The sequence below is a fragment of the Calonectris borealis genome, chromosome 11 (genome assembly GCF_964195595.1).
Source record: "Calonectris borealis chromosome 11, bCalBor7.hap1.2, whole genome shotgun sequence".
Taxonomy (NCBI): domain Eukaryota; kingdom Metazoa; phylum Chordata; class Aves; order Procellariiformes; family Procellariidae; genus Calonectris; species Calonectris borealis.
In genome coordinates, this window is record NC_134322.1 from 2,454,957 (window position 1) to 2,474,287 (window position 19,331).

General features: G+C 49.8%; 1 protein-coding gene across 1 annotated transcript in view; it reads right to left on the reverse strand.

The window, feature by feature from the left end:
- Positions 1 to 9,430: 9,430 nt before the first annotated feature.
- Positions 9,431 to 19,331, reverse strand: part of SMAD6 (SMAD family member 6) — a 44,444-nt gene continuing 34,543 nt past the window's right edge. The window contains exon 4 of the mRNA XM_075159725.1: positions 9,431 to 10,326. Within this exon, the coding sequence (XP_075015826.1) occupies positions 9,785 to 10,326 (542 nt within the window). The 3' untranslated portion in view covers positions 9,431 to 9,784. The remainder of the gene's footprint in view (positions 10,327 to 19,331) is intronic.

The window sequence follows — 19,331 nt, forward strand, 5'->3', positions numbered from 1 at the left end:
CAGAACAGTCTTATTGACCATCTACGTGCAACTGTTCCTTGAAAAGCTGCAAGTGAAGCAGCTAAAAACCAGATGAGCACAGGGAGTGAAGCATGAGGGACGTTTTAGAAAGAAAGGCATCAAACCCCCAAGATTAGAGCACTGAAAGCATTCCCACACACTTAACTTGTTTCACTAGAACTGAGGAAAAACATCTGTAGGAGGAAAAAAGCTTTTTGAAGTTTCCCATGCCAAGGGTTCAACTCCCAAAGTGTCACTTTGCAGGGAGCCTCCTCCGCTTCACAGCGCAGTCAGGACTGGGGGAGCCCCATGAGCGGCTGGGGGGGCCTGGGCTCCGTGGGGCAGCCTGAAGTGGAGCATCAGGACATGGGTCACCAAATGATTTCTAAACCATCATATACTTCAGTTTCCAGCTTTATCTATTTACGATACTTCAAAGATTTGAACTGGGAGAAAGTGAACTGAGCTTGAGACAAAAAGATCGCAGCACTCCAAAACCAGGGACTGTTCAAAGGAAACTCTTCAAAACCCTTAGAGACTACTTTCCATTGATATGACTGTTCATCTCCACCACCTTTGCCATGAGATTTGGGACTGAAATCCTGCTTAAAAGAACCCCAACCATTCATGCATAGACCACGGTGTCCGGAGGGGTGGAGGAGGTAAAAGCTCTTGAGGAGCCATTACTTCTGTTTTCCCAGGCAGGCACAAACAGGTTAAGATCCAGAAGAGACCAGACATGGACCACACGTGGTCTGAAGATGAGAGAAAGAAGGATTCTGCAGAATTCAGATTTTCAGCAGAAAACCTGAGGAGTTTCTGCCAAGACCTCTAATGTGTTTTAACTTTTTTCTTGGCCTTCCACAGCCAAAGAAGAGCTCTCCATAGGAAAGCAGACCCCTTCCCTGTGAAAACTCTACATACGTGAGCCCAAAGAGTACACAAAGACCTCTGCAGAGGTGAGCAGAGAGAAGGGCCACTGCAAGGTCCCAGCAGTGCCAAACACATCACATAGACAGAATTTCTCCTACAGATCCAGCACCAAACCATCGTATCCAGAAATTCACACGCTTGGGAGTTTTAAGAAGTAACAATGGGTTAATTATTGACTCACCAAAGCTATTTTTAAACAGCTGCTGTGACAGAAGAACTGCAGAAGCTGTTACAGCATCAGCTCCCCTGGACTGATGCTCCCACTCAATCCCCACCATGCGATCTGGACCATCGGCTGGCTTACAAAGTCCTCCGAAGAAAGAGAAAACATGCTGAATTCCCCAGCATTTGAATCACATGAGTGTTTGCCAAGAATGGGCCTCCCTCATTACAGTTTCATAATTCTTCAATCCTTTCAGACTAACTCAGACACCATTTGGGTAATAATTAACCATTCCCAGCGCTCAGCGCCTGCTCGGTTGAGCTCTGCATGTTAAAGCTTAGCATACAAGACCTTCAAAATTAACAGCATTGCAAAGTTTATTTCTGTTAATTATGCTATTTTGGAAGGAGAAGAGGAAGGAAAGCAATTTCCAGAGACTAGTGGGGGTTTTCTTCTCACCCTTCCCCCCCAGCATCCTTCGGGAGAAGGCACTTCACACTCATCATGTATCTTCCCCAGAAATGGGTTGTGGTTTCAATTCTGCGTCCCAAAAGCGAACACAGCGGCGTGTCAGATATCCCTGCTGCCACAGGAAGAGGCACAGCGCATGCTCCACACAAAGCCCTTCAGATGGTGGTGTTTAACTGCAGTCGGGGTTTCAGTTAGCTCCCCCGAGCAGTTCATGCCACCTGCCTGGAAAGCCTCCTGTCCCAACTGCCATCCCACTGCACGGCACCGCGGCCTGACTCAAACCAGTCCTGAGACAGAGAGCATCATCCAGCTTAAAACACCCACGTTGGAAGATGACAGAAGGCATGGGTGTTGGATGGAGGAGACAACCAGGGACAAGGGGCAGAATCTTCTCCCTCCGAAACCCACAGCCAGGCTGCAGGGGATGCTTTGGGGACTCTGCCCTTTCTCTCCCATTACACATGCTCTTCCCTGCGATGCTCTGGGGGCAGAACCAGGCTGTGACCTCCTGCCACTGCAACTGAGTGACACGGCCACACAGCCCCCACTGTCCTCCCACACTGCCAGGACACCAAAAATGTTTTGTGGCTATTTCATTTGGTTCCTGCCCCACCACAGCTCCCCGGTGCAGAGGCACTAGGGACTGAGCAAGTGCCAATGTTTCCTGCCCCACAATCACATACTACATAGCAGTGGCAATGGGCAACCCCATCCTGGCCATACTGGGAAGTAGACAACAGGTCAGAGATGCTCTCAATTTATTATTTAAAAAAAAAAAAAATCAATAAAGACATTTCTGGGAGTCTTTTATATGGACAGAATAATCTCATTTCTTCTTTCCCCTGTGTCACAGGTTGATGTCTACTCTCTACAGGAACTGTGGAGGACCCAGACAGTCCCATCATACATGCCACAGGGCCATCAGCTTGTCACCCAACTCAAATTGGCAGCTGGAGTGTGCCGAGGCTGCCTGCACCCACAGGGCTGGCGCACACCAGGGAGCTGTGGAGGGAGGGAAGGAGCTGGGAAGCACCAACACGCAGATGAGGAACCTCTGAGCAAACACTCGGCAGCAGTTGTAAAGCAACAGGGAAACCATTAGCTCTAAGGTGCCTTTATCAGGACCACAGGCCGAGAGCAGGATGGGGAGATGCCACCGGTCCACGGGCCCTGGCAGCCGACAGTCTGGCATCCCCGAGACCAACTCCCGCTGCCAGTGCTAACCCCCTCCTGCCGATGCGATCATGCCGAACACAATCCCATAAACAGCATCCAGATGTGATTTGAGAGGCTAAATAATAGTTCTTGATCTTCTGACAATAGTGCCCAGAAGGATTTGGAAAACTGACAAAAAGCTTTGAAGTTTTATGTAATGTGCTAAGGCTTCTACAGTGACAGCTCCATCGTCTGTCCCACCCAGCTAAGGGGCTGAGCACCCTTCCCACACCCAGAGGTGCTGCTCTGTAAAGAAACACGAGCCTAAAATCTGCAGAACCCCGTGCGTTCAGGAATCGGGAAGCTTGGTGCTGCTCTGCTGTTTATTTCGGTCTCGCTGGTCTAGAAGTCCCACTGATGTTACCCAAGGAAGACCCCGCTTAGGACATTTCCTCTGTTTCCTGGTCCAGGCTGAAAATACTGTGGGAGAAACTATTCCCAGAAAATATTGGTAGTTATAAGCCTGGCCCGACAGCAAACGGAAAGCAAGAGGCAGGAAAAACAGTGGAGCAGCACTTCTCAAAACTAGAGAGTAGCTGATGGGGTTTATTTTTTAACCGACTTTCCTAAGGAAACGTGGGAGCGAGCCACCCTGTCTGTCCATCCCCACAATTTTTGAGCCATTTAGTTAATTTTAGCAAAACCTGTGTGAGGATGAGCAATCACAAAAGACGTTTCACAGGGTCTGGCACGCTGTCTCACATGCCCCTTGCTGTCCCTGTGCGGGAAAAGGCTGTAGCAGAAACAAAACACTTACTTAATGAGGAGCCTCCACAAATGGGATGCATTTTACACCCCCTTCCCGAGCTCCCCTCACGCACACACCAGGTTTCATCTCGCTTCTCAGAGGTCCATTTTCAGCTTTGTCCCCCAAACCCCTCATCCCCCCGAGCCGGGGCCAGAGGGCAGCTGCGAGAGTCACATTTCCCCAAGAAATTCCGGGAAAGGCACTCCTGCTTTTAACGAGGAGATTTTTTTTTTTCTGCCGACTTCCATAGCCAAGCTAATAAAAATGGAAAGCAATAAGAAATTCCAGCAGAAGGGAGGTGTGGGGGAGGAGGAAAGGGAAGATACCACTCATTTGAACCTATCCTAAATAGGAGAAGATAATTAGCCACATATATCCCAGAAAGAATAGCAACAGTGTATGCAATTATTGGGAATGCACACTTTAAGAGCATTTGCCAAAAATGCCTGCTTTTATTAAAAAGGAATGGTTTCACAAAGGCCCAACTGTAAGAAAGGTTGTAATTTGCCCAAATAAAACTTAATTTGATCCATGAAATAGCTGTGGTTTATTGTGTAATATATGTGCTATGTGTTTTAATTTAATAGAATCCAATATAATTGTAAGCCAGTCGAGTTTCAGAGCAATTTTGGGTTGTTCCCACAGTGTATATAGTACAGATGCTACTTTGTGCATCGCACCAGCACATACATAAATCAGGAATATAGAAAGGATTATCCACAAAGCAGCAAGCAATGCTTCATTGAGCACCAAACGGAAAATAAGACCTTTGAGGAAAGCAAAAGAAGTTATTTACAGGAAATAACTCTGGATGCTCCGCAGTTAACCACTGCGTCTCAGATTCCTGGACCCAGTCTCTGGGTGCCGGTGCTGGGGCAGAGGCTGCAGGGACCAGCCCCGGCATGCCACCCAGCATCAAGTGATGCTGCGGACCCTGTTGCAATGCCGTGTCACCCCCAGCACACCTCCCTTCCTGGGGGCTTGCCAGATTCAGCAACCCAGCCCACCTCAAGCAAGGGGAAATGGAGGTGAATTTTTGCTTTCTAGGAAGGTTGTGGTCGATGTTGGCCATCCACCAGACCAGATCCATGTTCACCCGCGAGGCAGCTCCTGCTCCCAAACAGCTGGGACAAGGGACAGGAGGGACACAATAGGGTGAGGGCACCAGGATCTCCCTCGCCCCCCAGCACAGCTCCACAGCCACCCCACACCCAGTTTCTCATAAAAGCTGGCTGAGCTCAAAAACCAAGCAGGCCGGCCAGGGAGCAGCAGATTCCCCCCAGCCCCACTCTCCAAATTCAGCAGCTCAAACCCCAAGGCAGCGGACGGCACCGGCAGCGGATTTGCACAGCCCGCAGCCCCGTCCCCGCAGCCGGCTCCCTCCACGGGGCCATTTACCTGGATGAGACATTTGATTTTTGGTCCTGGCATTCGTCAGGAAAAAAACCACCTCACACCCACTCGGCTGCTTCATCCTCTGACCCAGGACCACGCCGCGTCCCGGGCGGCTGCAAAAGCTCTTCCCCCACTTCGATCCCACCCGCCGGCTCGAAGCCAGGCACAGCCACCCCACGGGAGCAGGCAGAGCGCCTGAGCCCACGGGGCCCACTGAAGTTTTGGGAAGGGCAGGTACACGTACGAGCACTTCAGGAACTCTGCTGCTCTGTTAAAAACATTAATTCGCATCCCAAAGAGCTGGAGATGTTCCATTACTTACAAAGACCACAAAGTCAAGCAGCATCGCATCCCAAGACAAATCTCCAGCTCCTTCCTCTGCACCAACAGGGATTCTTTTCTTTTTCCTTGCTAGCCCATGCATGGGGGGCAATATTCAGCTTTTCATTTTAATTGAACAAGTCCCCTGCACTTTTACTGCAGAGATAAAAACCTGGGAAGAAGGATTATGGTCTAAAGACTGATAGACCCTGTACAACTGTGCCACAAAGGGATCCGAGCCTCTCTTTTTAAGACAAGCCGAATGTGGTTCCTTCTAGCATTCATTTCTTTTCCGTTCAGCCTAGTAAAAGGTATTTTTCATAGTAGCACGAACGTCAAGGACAGGGATGATGAACGCCTTCTCGCAGGCGGAGCGGCAGCCTCTGGGGCCTACCAGCAGCAACTGGCTGCTTCTCATCACAGAGAGTTTTAAAATGCAGCATTGCTCAAATGAAGAGGATCTTGTCAAATAATCACGCTGCACAAATCAAAGCCCACGAGGACGCAGGTCCAACACTAGAATTACTAATTCAGGACTTCACTTGAGCAGACTTCGGGCCTGCTTGGCACAGGGAAGCCAGGACTGCGGGGCCGTCGCCCTCCTGGCTGCGCCCGCAAGGAACCAGCTGGTGCCTCTGGCAGCGCTGCCGCGCTCACAGGTGAAGGCGTCCAGCGAGCTTCACCGCCTGGGTAACACCTCAGAACACCCCTGGGTCCCACCGCCTCCGCGGATGATCCATAAAGCAGCCAGGGTGACTCAGACCATTCATCTCGGGCTCCTCCGCAGCATCAAGATCTTGCTCCTCGTTAAGAAGGAAATTTGAGGGCTGTGGTCTGGGGAAGCTCCACCTGAGGAGTCACTGCCTTGGAGGGGTGAGACTCACCGGCTTCAGATCAGCTGAGGCACCAAACCCATGCCACAAAACCACAGCCTCTCCACACAAATAAAGAGGGTTGGAGCAAACGCCCAGGCCAGCGCGCTGCTGGAGCCCCTCGGCGCAGGGGAAGGTGGGTCTGCTCAGGGATTCGCCGCCCCTTTGTCTCCTCCGACCATGCAGGGCTGGGGGCTGCGACAGGGATCCCGCTATGCTACTGGGTAGTGGCACCCAGCTACTTCAGCTCAAAGTTTCACCCCCTGCAGCAGCGTGACGGGTGTCCCAGCACTACCACAGAAAAAAAAGCACTTCCCTGCAGCACATCCCTCCAAAAAAGCACTCAGTGATAACGTAGCCACATGGGCGACCCAACAACCTTCCCAGGACAAAGCTAAACCAGCTCCAGCTCAAAAGGAATTGCACAAAACCCTGCGGCACCCCAGCATCGGAGCACCCAGAACAGCATCGGGAGCTCGGTCCGCACAAGCCCAGGTGGAAACACCCCAGCACCCTCCTGCCAGGGCACTGCTTTCATTTCTGCCCTTAAAATGGTGTACCACCATACGGACCTTACAGCAATGAGAGTAGAATGTGCCACTTACCTCAGGTGTTGGAAGACCATGGCTGTTCCAGCAAGGAGAAGGAACCACACCCAGAAGACCCCAGGAGGCTGTCCAGAGGAGAAAGGGGGTTGTGGCCACCCCGTTTTTATAGGAGCTGGGGCAGATGAGCAAATGCCAGCAGCTGTGGGTGTGGGCACATGAGAGACCCATTGGGTCGTTAGCAAAACCCAACGATGCCCAGCTGCTCCCGCAAACCCTGGCAGGGAAATAATTGTTCTTTCCCTGATGTAAGTGCCCTCCATCCACAGCCACCCCACGGGCTGCTCCAAATGCCAACTTACAGTCACCAAACAGCCCCCAGGTTCAAACCTAGTGCCCGGGATCGCACGGGGAAGGCTTCAGCTGAGCTTTGCAAGGGTCCAGCGTGGAGTTCAAATAGCTTGGAAGTCCTAAAGCTTCTTTAAAGGGTCCTCCGTTGGAATGATTACAGTAAAGTATTAAAGGGGAGAAATGGGACAGAAAAGAATCCTTGATGTCTTATTTCATTGCCTCACTATAAAATCCTTTTTTATTCCCTTTAAAGCCTTGCTGTCAACTGAAATAAAACTCCAGATTTATTCCTGGGGAAGCGCATGAGTAATAAAAAAAGAAAAATTAAGCACAATCAGTGGATTGCACAAGGGAAACCCCAAAGTTAACCCTCAAATTTCAACCTGCAAAAATCCTTTCGCTGATGCAAACCTGGAACGGAGCTGAAAGGCACCAGCCCGGCTGCACTGTGAATGCAGAGTTAAGTTAGGGAAAATCAACGGCATGTGAGCAACAGCCTCTGTGGGCGCTGGGACGAGGACTTTTGTGGGTGGCATAAAAGCAACCAACAATGTCCATCCTTGGTGCTATTTTGTCCAAAATATGGAAGAAGCCGGTAGAAAGGGGAAAATGACGGCACTGCTGCACCCGTGTGTGCATGCAAGGAGGAGGAGGACAGGGAGGAAGGCAGCAGCCGGCTTGGGATGCAAATGTAAAGCCCCCTGGGTGGTGGTGCGAAATGCCGGGAAAGAGGAGAAAAGGAAACAGGGAGAAGCAACTCAGCTTTTGGCTGGTTCCTCCCAGTTAAAATGAGGACGGTATTAATAAAAATCTCCTAAAAAAACCCAAAACATAAAAATGGCCTCTTGACCGACTGCGTGAAAGCGATACAGCGAGTGATGTAGGTGGTATGGCAGGACACACCAAATCTAAGCCAAAGGGGATAAAAAAAAAACCCTGCAAAGCTCTTGAAAGCTGGCTTTAAACGATAGTGACATGTTTTGACACCGTTCCCTGACAACAATGGCTGTAACACAAACAAAAATTAATGATGTCAAGTATTAATACTGAGGCTGCATGAACTCAACCAATGTGGTCCCAATTAAATATCAAGTATGGTTACAATTTGAAAAATGACTGCGGAAATGTCATTGCGACATTGCCTGCTCGTGTCTCCCACCAACGTCCACCCCAGGTCTGCGCGTTTCCCTGGCGGGATGCGGTCCCCACCTTCCCCATCCTCGCTCACGGCTGCTGTAGAAACACCAAGTCCGGTTGCCAAAACGCATGACCCTGACATGCATCAGGAGGGCTTTTTAATAAGACGTTTATGTCCTATTTTACTGAGTTCTGAGCCATTGAGGAGGTCTAATGGTGTGTTTTTCTCTGCAAATACGAGGGCTACAAAAACATCCTCTGTAACACTGAAAGCTGAGGTGCTCCTGCAGTCACCGGACTCCAGAGGCCGGGACTTTATGAAAATCAAACGTACAGGGCTCTGTAACACAACTCCAAGACTTGGCAACACTAGTCACTGGCAATAAATAACTTTACTAACCAAGCGAAGCCAGACAACGTCCAACCTGCCCATGCAAGCGCATGGGTGCTACGGCGCTGACAGCAACAAGCTCACGCAGAAGTCAGCAAAGTGCCTGATTTTATCCAGGATTTCCAGAGAGAGTAAATCAGCCGAGACAAGCTCATTTGACCAGGACTTCTTCTGGCTGCAACTGCTCCTCAGAGCAAATATATTCTTCCCAAACAATTCTGTATTGGTTTATTGCCTGGACGACAGACTGGGAGATCTACAGGACAAATCTGCAAACAGTTCGTCCAACTCACCTCCGCCTTAGTTCAAGTTACTGGAGAGGTTCCCGAAATTCAGGCCATGGTGTCTCCAACTGAGGATCCACCCAACCATGAGTTGTCCAAAACCACCATCTGTTTCTCAACCATCAAACATGTCCGGGAGATACCAGACTCACAGACAACCCCCGTGCAAGGCTGATAATGCAAACTGGTCCTACTGGGCAGCTTTTAGGGCCATGGTCTACTCTGTTCTTCCCACCAGCACCCATACCCATTAATTTGCACAAACATGAACATGCACGCTCATCTTCATGATGTCCCCATCATGTTTTGTGGTATCAGAGAGATCACAGAGCCCTGAGCAAGAACAGCGATGGGAGATTTTCCTCTCACCTTTGCCGTTTGCTCCCTGGCTCTCAAACTGTCCTCATTTACCCTCCTCTTGGAGACAACCCCAGCCTTCCAGCAACTCATTTATTGTTTTTCTAAGGGTCCTGGCCGAGATGGGAGACAGCGGTCGCCCCTCTGGAAACCCCCCCTGACTGCAGAGCGCCCGAGCAGACACTGCTGCGGACTTCAGTCGGGGCGGGGGGGTAAAAAAAAAGACAATTAAACCCCCCCCCATAATGCGAATACTTTATTATCAATGAGTGACTGGTATTAGCTTTTTGTCTGGGTATTAATAATATTTCAAAAAACCATACATCAAAATTAGGGCTTTCTCCTATTTTTGCTGTATAATTTTTCTTTTTTAAAAAAATCTGTATTGAAAGAATTATATAAGCCAAAGTGCATTTTCTGTTTTTTGTCCATATACACATTGCACCATACATAAATAATTACATTGTAAAAATGACTCCATAATTACAAGTATAATATATATTTTCATATAATATATAAAACTTTATATTAAATCTAGGTAGATGATATTTGGGATAGTCTGTGTCTTTTTTTTCTTTTTCCTTTCGTCAGAGGCTGACCGTTATCGATTGTTACTGAGTAAAATCTCCAGCCAACAAGGACACGACGTGATAAACTGTCTTGAGTAACACGGCCCCCAGCCTTTGGCGAAGCTAATCCGCACGCTGTTCGGGTCGTAGGGCCCGTCCGCGTAATCCAGATCGGCCGTGTGCTGCAAGAGGCAGGACTTCTCGTAGTCAAACACCTTGATGGAATAGCCCGGCATCACCTTGCGCACTATCAAAGTCCTACAGTTGGGGATGTCCAGTGTCGGGGAGTTGACGAAGATGGGATGCTCGCTGCGGTTGTAAGCCCACACACCGTCCGGTTCTTTGCTAAGTAAAATCCCGTAGCCAATTTTACTTCGAGTCCTTCTCACAGTCTCGCTCCTGTTTTCCAGGTTTAGCTGTCCGAGGCAGAAGCCGTTTCCTTGAGGTAGGTCATAAAATATACTGACAGACTGTTCGTACACTGTGTAGAGGCGGCCGACGCGCGTCCGGTGCTCCCAATAGGCCACGTTGCACCAATGGCTCCTCTTCACGGCATCGGGCGACGTACTGGCATCTGTGGGGGAAAGCAGAGGAAGAGTCAGGGTTTGCTGTGACCGCCTGGGAAAAGGCAGGTATGGAGGGTAAGCAAATGGCTCTTCCCACCCATTGGCTTTGCTCGCGTGGGAACTGAACTGGTGTTCAACCCAAAACTGGTGTTCAACCCAAAGCCCGTCTTCAATTATGTCAAATGCCACCAAGAAAGAAGGCTCAAGCAAAAGCTGGTGACCCAACGAGCCACCCACCAGCTCCCATGGAGCTCAACACTCTTCCTCTCTCTAACTTAATGTTCAACCCTGCGTCCAGCAGCCGGGACCCGTGTACTCAAGACGTGCGTTTCTACCACCAAGAGCCGGCATGGAACTGTACCACTGCAACTCAGCCACCCCGAGCTTGGCGGGTCCCCAAGCTCCTCCAGCATTGCTGTGGTGGTGTCCCCCCATTTTCAAAGGCCAACTTGTGTTGAGCTGAAACACAGGGGATGTCCATGAAGTGCTTGCATGACTGACCCCACAGTTATCTCTGCTATGTAATATTCTCTGACAGCGATGCTGATGTTCCCACGGGGAACATGAAATCTGAGGAGGCATTTCATGCCAAGGGAGAGTAGTTGCTACGAACTATACATGTCCTCCTACGAGGCCACTGAAACTCTCTCCAGAACAATGAGAAACGTCTCTTCTTTCTAGGAATTACATTCAAGGAAGATGGGAGGGATGCAGACTGCCAGGAATCTGTTTAATTTATGATGCCTCCAGAATTTATGATGCCTCCAGAAGGAAGATGGGAACTCTCAGCCCTAAAAGAACCCCAAAGAGGGCGAATTAACCTCTTGCTGAACATCTCTGCTCCTACCACACCGGGTAACAGAAAACCACCCTGGGATTTCAAGCAAGGAGCTCTGCTTCGAGCCAGCCCTGCTCTGTGCCCGGCATTAAGCTCCCTGACAATATATCACGCGCCCGCGGCCTGCTGACCCCTCTGCCTTCGTGCCATCACGTCCGATTAACTCGCACGTGGGGTGATGCCATTATTTTGCTTCAGAGACCCTATTGACACACCGGATTTCAAGCGCAGCCCTACAGCCCCGCTTCTTTTCAGGCTCAAATTATCCTGGAGGGGAACGGGCTCTCCTCCCCATTAACGATCTTTGAATTAAGCGGCTTTGTTAGAGTTTAACTTGAGTTGTAACTATACGAATTTAAGGGGGGGGAGATGGGGGGAAGGAGGGTAACTGGGCAAGCGGGGAGGCAGCGGGGCCGGCAGGATGCCCTTTGCCGTGGGCAATGCTTATCGTCTTGCACCAACCCGTCACAGGTCTAAACCACGCCGAAAATGCCAGATTGGCCCCTTTCGCCCCCATCGTCTGTTTAAATAACTTTTAGGACCCAGCACGGCTGCCAACAGCCCCTTTTCAGTTTGATGCGCATTTTATCCAGAACTGGGAAGGAAACGCCGCAGCAATCAGACACTTCAACCCCACCAGGAAAAGAAACACCACTTCCCTGGATTTATGGCAAACCTCCATGGAGGAGCGAGCCAACAGCTTTGTGCCCCCTAATACTGGAGGTGATGTCCTGGGCCTCCTAAAGGCATGGGAAAAGCCCTGCTGAACACAACTGGGCGAGATGCACCCCTTAAATTCAGCGTTAGTGGCTCTGCACAGCAGGGAAATGAGTGAAGACCCTTGCTCAGAGCAACGGCAGCATCCCAGAGCCGGGTGAGGCAAGCTTGGGTTTCTTTCCCCCAAGGACCAGGTCCTGTCCCCCAGCCACAGCCCTTGCAGCGGGGTGGGACACTCCACTATGTCCCAGCGGCACCGATGGGTCTCTGCGTCTCTGTGCTTCTGAGCCATCCTCAGTAGAAATCACTCAGAGTCACTCTGTAATAAGTTCATCCTAATGCTTCACTCTGCTAATGGCAAAAATCAGCCAAAAAAAAGGTTTTTCCCCATTCTTACTCTTTGGCCAATAACTGTATTTCCTTTGCCATCTCAAATGACCCTCCTGCGTCCGCATCGCCGGGAGTTAAAAGGAACAACCCAACTTGCTCCGAAAGGGTAGTGACTTCATCGGCGAGTGCATGATGGATACGCTGTACCCAAGCACATCATTAAATACTGACGACTGGACTTGAATCTTCCTGAAGTATCTCACGATGCCTTGCAAAGCACCAGCCACGTGAACATGAAGTTTTAGGGAAGGAAGAGAAGATTCAAATTTAATTCTGGGTTAGAAACACACCCAGCTGCCTAGTGCCAATATGATGCACTAAGATCTCCACCAAGAACAGAAACTTTGATGAAATTGGTGATAAAAAGTTTCAGAACCTCTTTGCAGTACTTCTGCAGCAGTTGCAAAAATGATGTTAACCAAGTTTATGGCATTAACACAAATCTGACCCAAACAGTCTTACCTAATTGAATGTTACTGAAGCAAGACCGTCCTTAGCTACATCTGTACAAAACCCTGAAATCAACAACTTGACATGGACGAAAATCGTTTGACCTTCTCTGATAACATCCCTTGGTCTACCACCATGCAGACTGCCAGCACATTTTGCTTTTTAAAATGCACTACAGCCAATAATTCCGTATTTTCTTTTAAGAAGCGAAAGAAGATATAGTTCATAGATGATGAAAATGGCACGACAGCAGAAAGAAGAGGTACTGAGCAACTGAGCTTCATCTGCAGGTACATCTTCCACAGTGTCCAGTTTCCAGTCATCTTTCCCCTGGGACATCATACAGTTGAGATGCCCGCGGTGCCTTTCCAAAACTCTTCTCAAACACTAAATTTTGCTGTTGTCCCACTCGAGTGTTGCTGGGGGGGCTACAGACAAGCTCAGGGCTTTTCATCTGCCGGGCCTGGAGGCTGGTAGCAATTACTGAGCTCTGCATCTGTTTAACCTCCCAACCTCCACAAAGCCCTGCATGCCCATTAGCTAAGTTGGTTTTGTTATTACATTTTTTAGAAACTACCACTCAGCCCCCGAATTTCCCTTACAGACTAAGAATGGGACAACTTCAAAACTCAAGTTTCCCCATCAGTTGAATTAATTAGGGGAACAGTCAGCAATAAACATTTAAATAGGTGTTTCCCATGGTTTATTGCAAATTAACATACCTAGTGGGGGAAAGCAAAGCAGGAGGAAACCAGTGTCTATTCTACAAGAACATCTCACTGTAGGTGCCACCATCCCTGGTGCCACCTCCACTTTCCAGGAACCAGCAAATATTTTGCTAAAGTCACCAGTCTACACACAGGCTGAAAACAGGGGAAGGTTTTTTCACATCTCATGCTTTGATGTATCTAAAATAGCCTTATTAAAATCACTTCCATGCAATTTATGGCATGAGCGTCAGCCTATCCATCCATACACGCGTCTCAGGGGGTGAAACCCCTGTACCAGTGTGCTTCCCATCTCTGTCACCCCGCCACAGCTCCTGCCCGGCAGCGACAGCTCTGCCAGCTCAAAGCATTCCTGGAAATGTCCTATGCTCCTTCAAATGGGCGAGGCTGTGAGTTTTAGGTAATCGCACATCAAGCAGCTAAAAGTTTCCTTTCCACCCCGCTTTTCCTGGCCAGGGGTGAAGAAAGGCTTTAAAAGCCATGCACCAGCTGCAAAAGCAACCTGTCTGTGGCCCGCAGGCAAATAAAACATCCCAAAAGGAGACAGTTAAAAGGCTCATCTGAAAAGCCTCCGCCTCCGGAAAGCTTTCGGCGGGTCCCTCTTCTCCCCCAGCCCCATCCATCGCCGCCCTTGCCGGCTGCCTCGCTCCCCGTGCCGCGGTGGGTTCCTTTGCCTTCTTTTATCTCCCAGCGCACTCAACCAAATCCTGAAAAGATGAACTCATCTCGCAGCCCTGACATAAAGCAAGCACTTTAGCAAGCCCCTAATACAAGGGGGCCTGCGCTGTGTCTTATCCCCTGCCAAGTATTAGTTTCGCCTCCAGCTATTAGCCACTACCACTCAGCAGACAGCAGGGGCGGCCGGCAGAAAAGCATGTCCTCTGCCTTTTAAATAAATATTCCATTTTTTCCTCCTCTTTTTCCACGCTGCCCTTTATGCACAGACAAGAAAATCCACTTTTTTTTTTTTCTCTCTCCTTTCTGTCTGGAACAGAGGCAGGCTTGTTAGCTTTCTTTTTGAAGAAAGAAAAATATTTTAGTCCTGCAGTGCCTCCCTCGATGGTATACGCCGCATTTTTAACAACTATCATTGTAGGCAGCTACAACTTCTAACAGCTACATTTAGGCTGGCGTCAGGGCTATCTCTTCCATCAAAGCCACCTTTATCGATCAGATGGACGGGCTGAAACTCTGCCTCTTGTTTACTCGTTCCTCCGAGTTGCTGTTTCCTCCGCTGCAGCAATGCCTCGCAGCAGACACATCCAAAAGGAAATTCAAACAATTTAAGATAAAAAAACAAGATAGGAAGCAAGACGGAGAATCAAAACCAGAACTTAACGGGAAAAGAGTCTTGCACGGCTCAGACAGAAGTAATACGGGTACGGGAATAAATGCACAGAGCAAATACTGTAAATCCTCATGATGTTAGCTGCACTGCTGCTTTTGCTCCCTGCAGAGTGTGGAGGTAAAGAAAATAACTTGAGGTTTTAGATTATTTATGATTTGACAGTGCTTTATGCCAGTAAAGTTCAAAGCAGTGCATTAAAAGAGAAAAGAAAGATGCTTTTTTCCAAAACAAAATGCTGCACAGTCCCACTGCTTGATGTTGCACTTAAAAGCAGGAATGGAAAACACGGGCAGATCACAAAACACACGATTAAAATATCTCTGATTCATGCTTCGGCTCTTCCGAAGCCACCAAACCTCTTCTCAGCAGGTCAGACACCCCCCACGATATACGGCTGCAAGTCAGATCTTGCTGCGCCAGGAAACGGGGGTGAGAAGGGAAGTTTGCTGCAGTGCTTTGAGGAATATTCCCGTTTTTGCACGGAATCCTGAGGAAACAGTCACAAGTGGCATCGTGTTGCTTGTCCAAGCAGACCCCGCTTTGAGGAATGGGTGATGCCAGCCCCCCGTTCCCCACCTAACCCCAAACCACGCTCATGGGTTTTTCAAATCACATTGAAGAGGCACCCACAGGGAAGACCATGCACGTAAAGCAAAAATCACTGCATGCTCCAAACGTGACGGGGACTCGAATGCACGTCTGGGCACCTGAAGAGATGAAGTGGGATCTTCAAAAGTGTCCCCACGACTCAGCCCACACCCCATTTTCATGTCCCACCCTCCCGTACTCCTGCGTCTCAGGGCAGCCCAACGCTCCTCTGGCCATGGAGCTCAGCTACATCCTTTCTCAACGGCCAAGGTCTTTCTTCAGTTTTATTCTTTAAAGTCTGTAAGATATATACTCGGTCTTCTTTCTCCCCTCTGCCGTAGCGCAGACACAGGCTTATACTACCCAACACTTAGGAGCGTGGAAGCAGGATGGTTATAGCCATACACGGGTCACAGATAAAAAGCCTGGCACAAAGAACACACACATTTCCCAAAAATCTTTTAACAGTTCACCGGGGAGCCATTGGTTAGAATAATCCCCCATTAATGCCCTTAGAAACAAGCTCCAAGGCAAGGAAGGGGTTAAAACTTTCCCCAGCAGAAATGGAATTTTTATGGCCCTGCAAAAAAAAAAAAAAAATTAATTGTCAATCTGCCCCAGCAAAGCTCACAACCATTTTCGTTAAGCCGATATACTTAAAATACCTCTGCCTTACAAGTTTCAGCTGGAATGCATCACTGCAGCCCCCGAGAGCCCCCGCGCTGCAACCAGCACCGCAGCGTCTACCCCGGCACGAGACCTTGCCCGTTCCGGGGAGGGGAGAAGCTGAGCCTTGCCCCAGCACGGGGTTCCCCCATGCAGATGCTCTGGGGACACAGGGCCACAAACCGGCCACCATCTGCCTGTCCATCCTCACTGGGAGCGGTGGGGTGGGACTTTGAAGGCACCTTCCCAACCTTGGAGGAGCTGCAGCCGTCGGTGAGCCACGTCTTGGCCAGCAGCCGCTTTGTCAGCCCATGGGAGCGCTCCAACGCTGGCTCCACCACATATATTTAAGGCAACATCCCAAGGCCACCAGCAAACGAACGCAGGAGGCTGGGCAGGACCTGCGATGGCCCTGGGGACACCGGAGCGGAGGCAGCAGGAAGTTCTCCATGCTGTCCCCCAGCAAGAGTCACGGAAAGTCCTGACGAGGACAAGGACAGTTTAGTCCATTTTCCTAATCACTTGTGGTTTCTCCAACGAGGCAAGAAGCTGCGTGTTACAGCAGGACAACAGGCCTGTGCAAGGAGGCGGCAGCTGGGTGCAAGCAGGAGGTCGGAGAGCCCTAGGCTTCTGCCTGGACCTTAAGGCCCAGAATCAACTAAGGATCCTTTAATGTCTCAGCTTTGACCAAGACAAACTTGCTCCCTGATTCACAGAGGCCCTGAAAAGCTGTCACCAGCTCCCCAGCTGATGACCGAGGTCAGCCTTAGGGACAGCAGTCCAGACCTTCCCCATGATGCAGAGCACCATGCTCTCTCCAGGCTGCTGTTTGCTCTGCTGAGGGGGACAGCTCATACCTCAAAATAGGAGTGTGGTTTCATGTCACAATTAATTCGGTGTCACCGTTGTTGGGTCCCAACTCCTCCAACCCCAGCACGGTTCTTGGCATGTTCCTCACGTTGGATGTGGCTGTTGTGCAGCCACAGAGACCGGTTCAGCTCACTCATCCAGCAAAAACCAACACCAAAGAAAGCACTGCAGACAGCCGAAGAAAGTCCTCGCTGCCACCGTACCCACCATGGAGGAAGCACCTTCCTCCTCCTCCTCCTCAGCCTTTACCTTGGAGCAGAGCTCTGGTGCTTCCCGGCCTCCTTCCATGAGCCGATTTAATTCATTAACCCAGTAGATGATTAACTCAGAAGAACACTTGCACTGGGTTAATTAATTAAATTAGCTCAAAAAAGGGTCTGATGGGCAACAGAGCCGGTGGAAGAGGCGCGTGGAGAGGCCTGGGGGGAAAGGGGGACATTTCCATGGCAGTCCAAGAAACAAAAGCAACACAGGACAGGAGCCAATGCCAAGAATTAGGATGAAAACAATTTTCTCTGCATAAAAGAAACCACTTTGCAAAATCATCAGCTCATGCTAATTTTTTTATATCCTTCAAAGAAAAACACACGCCATGTTTAGTTCTGCCCGGAAATTTGTAAGCCATCATCAGTTAGCTTATTTTCAAGCTAAATTCAAGGAGTTTGTTTCTATGTACTTTCTCTGGCCATTAAATACGCAGTCCAGACCATGATTTTAAGGTATTTTAGCAGTTTTCTTTCCAGCTCCCCTGCATGGTTTCCAAAGTTCTTTTCAGCCAAGGGTGAAAAGTCCTAGAAAGTAAGGAAACTGGAAAAGCCCAGCTCAGGTATTTTTCACTGACATTTTTATGCGTTACTTCTAAAAGCCAATGTTTTCAGAGATTTAGGTGATTTTTTTTTTTTTTTTTGAGTCAAACAGTCTCCATATAATCTCAGCTTCCCTTGCTCACAGCTTGCGCAGGCACATTCATCGCTTTTAAGTTCCTGGGCTGTGCGTGTAACCGCTTTATACCTGGCATGTAAAAGTTAACACAACAATGTAAATACATCTTCAAAAGGAGCCCAAAACGTAATCACCCTCGTTGGCTGCCAATTATGAAAGCACCAGACCTGTCATCAACCAGAATTTGGCTGAGCCTTCTCCACTGTTGGAAACCAGCCCTGGGTAAGTCCAAGCCCGGCAAAATCCCGGGGTCCTGCTCAGCACCTCCGTGAGCACCCGCAGCATCCCCGCTGCCCGGCTGTGGGTGCCCCCACCCTGCACCCCAACCAGCCGAAAAAATGGGGAGAGAAACGAGCTGGTGAAAGACATGGGGGACAGGGCGGGGGGAAGGTCTCCACTAACTCATTTTTTTGTAAAATCAGGAGGTTTGCTGAAAATCTTCCGAGCATCGTCTAGCCGGGGCTGGCTTTTTTCTCTGCCTCCCGCTGCCAGCTGGGCAAGGCACCGACTGCATTCCCCGAGTGCCCTCCGCAGGGCGGGACTGCGAGGGTGGGGGATGCTGGGACAAAAAAAATGGGGAAAAAAATCCCCTTTTTTCATTTTTAGCTCGAGAACTCGCACGTTTTCAGCTCCTCCAAAAAACTGTGTACACAACCCCCCCCTTTTTTTTTTTATTCCCGGAGCCTGAAAAACACTTGAGAATCCGGGAGGAATCACCCCATAAATCACCCGATGGCAGATTTCCCTTTTAGCCGCCGCCGCAACGTCCAACGCTCCCGTCCCCGCGCCGCTCCCGCCTGGCGCCGCGCCAGCCCTCGCTATTAATTAATCCGGGGGCAGCCTGCTGCAATCCCGGCTACGCCAACCGCATCCGACTTGGGCTGGGCTGGTGGGCAGAAGTTGGGCCGGCCAAATCCCGCGGGACCTCCTGAGCTCTCTTCTCCCTTTCGAAGCCATTTCGGCTTTGCGGAGCAATTTTAGGTGCTCTTAGAAATCCCGACTGATGCCCTCAGGGAGGGAAATAATTTGCTCAATGACCAGAGCTGTGGTGAACTGGAGCATGCCGTGGTGGAGCAGAGACTCTGGAAAATGGTATAAATAAATAATAATAGTTTTCGCTCATAGAGGAGTTTCGGCTCAGCGCTTCAAAGCGTTTTAAAAGCAGAAACTAATTAGTACGTCCCTCTGAAGAGAAACAGGAATAACACCACTTTCTGCCTCCATCACGCCTCTTGGGCAGAGCACGTCGGGTGCCAGACTCGGCTCCCGAGCCTGGGAATCACCTTACCGGAGGGCGATGGCCAGAGGCGCGAGGCTCGGGCTGTAACCGAACCAAAGCCCTGCCTGGTTCACACCGGCATTAAATGAAGGGGTTTCTGCTGGGGTGGAGGGGGCACTGAGGTGACGGAGCTGTTTTGGGAAGCCAGATGCTGAGCTGGTGAGAACGTTGCCAGGGCGGTTGCAGAGATGCCTCTG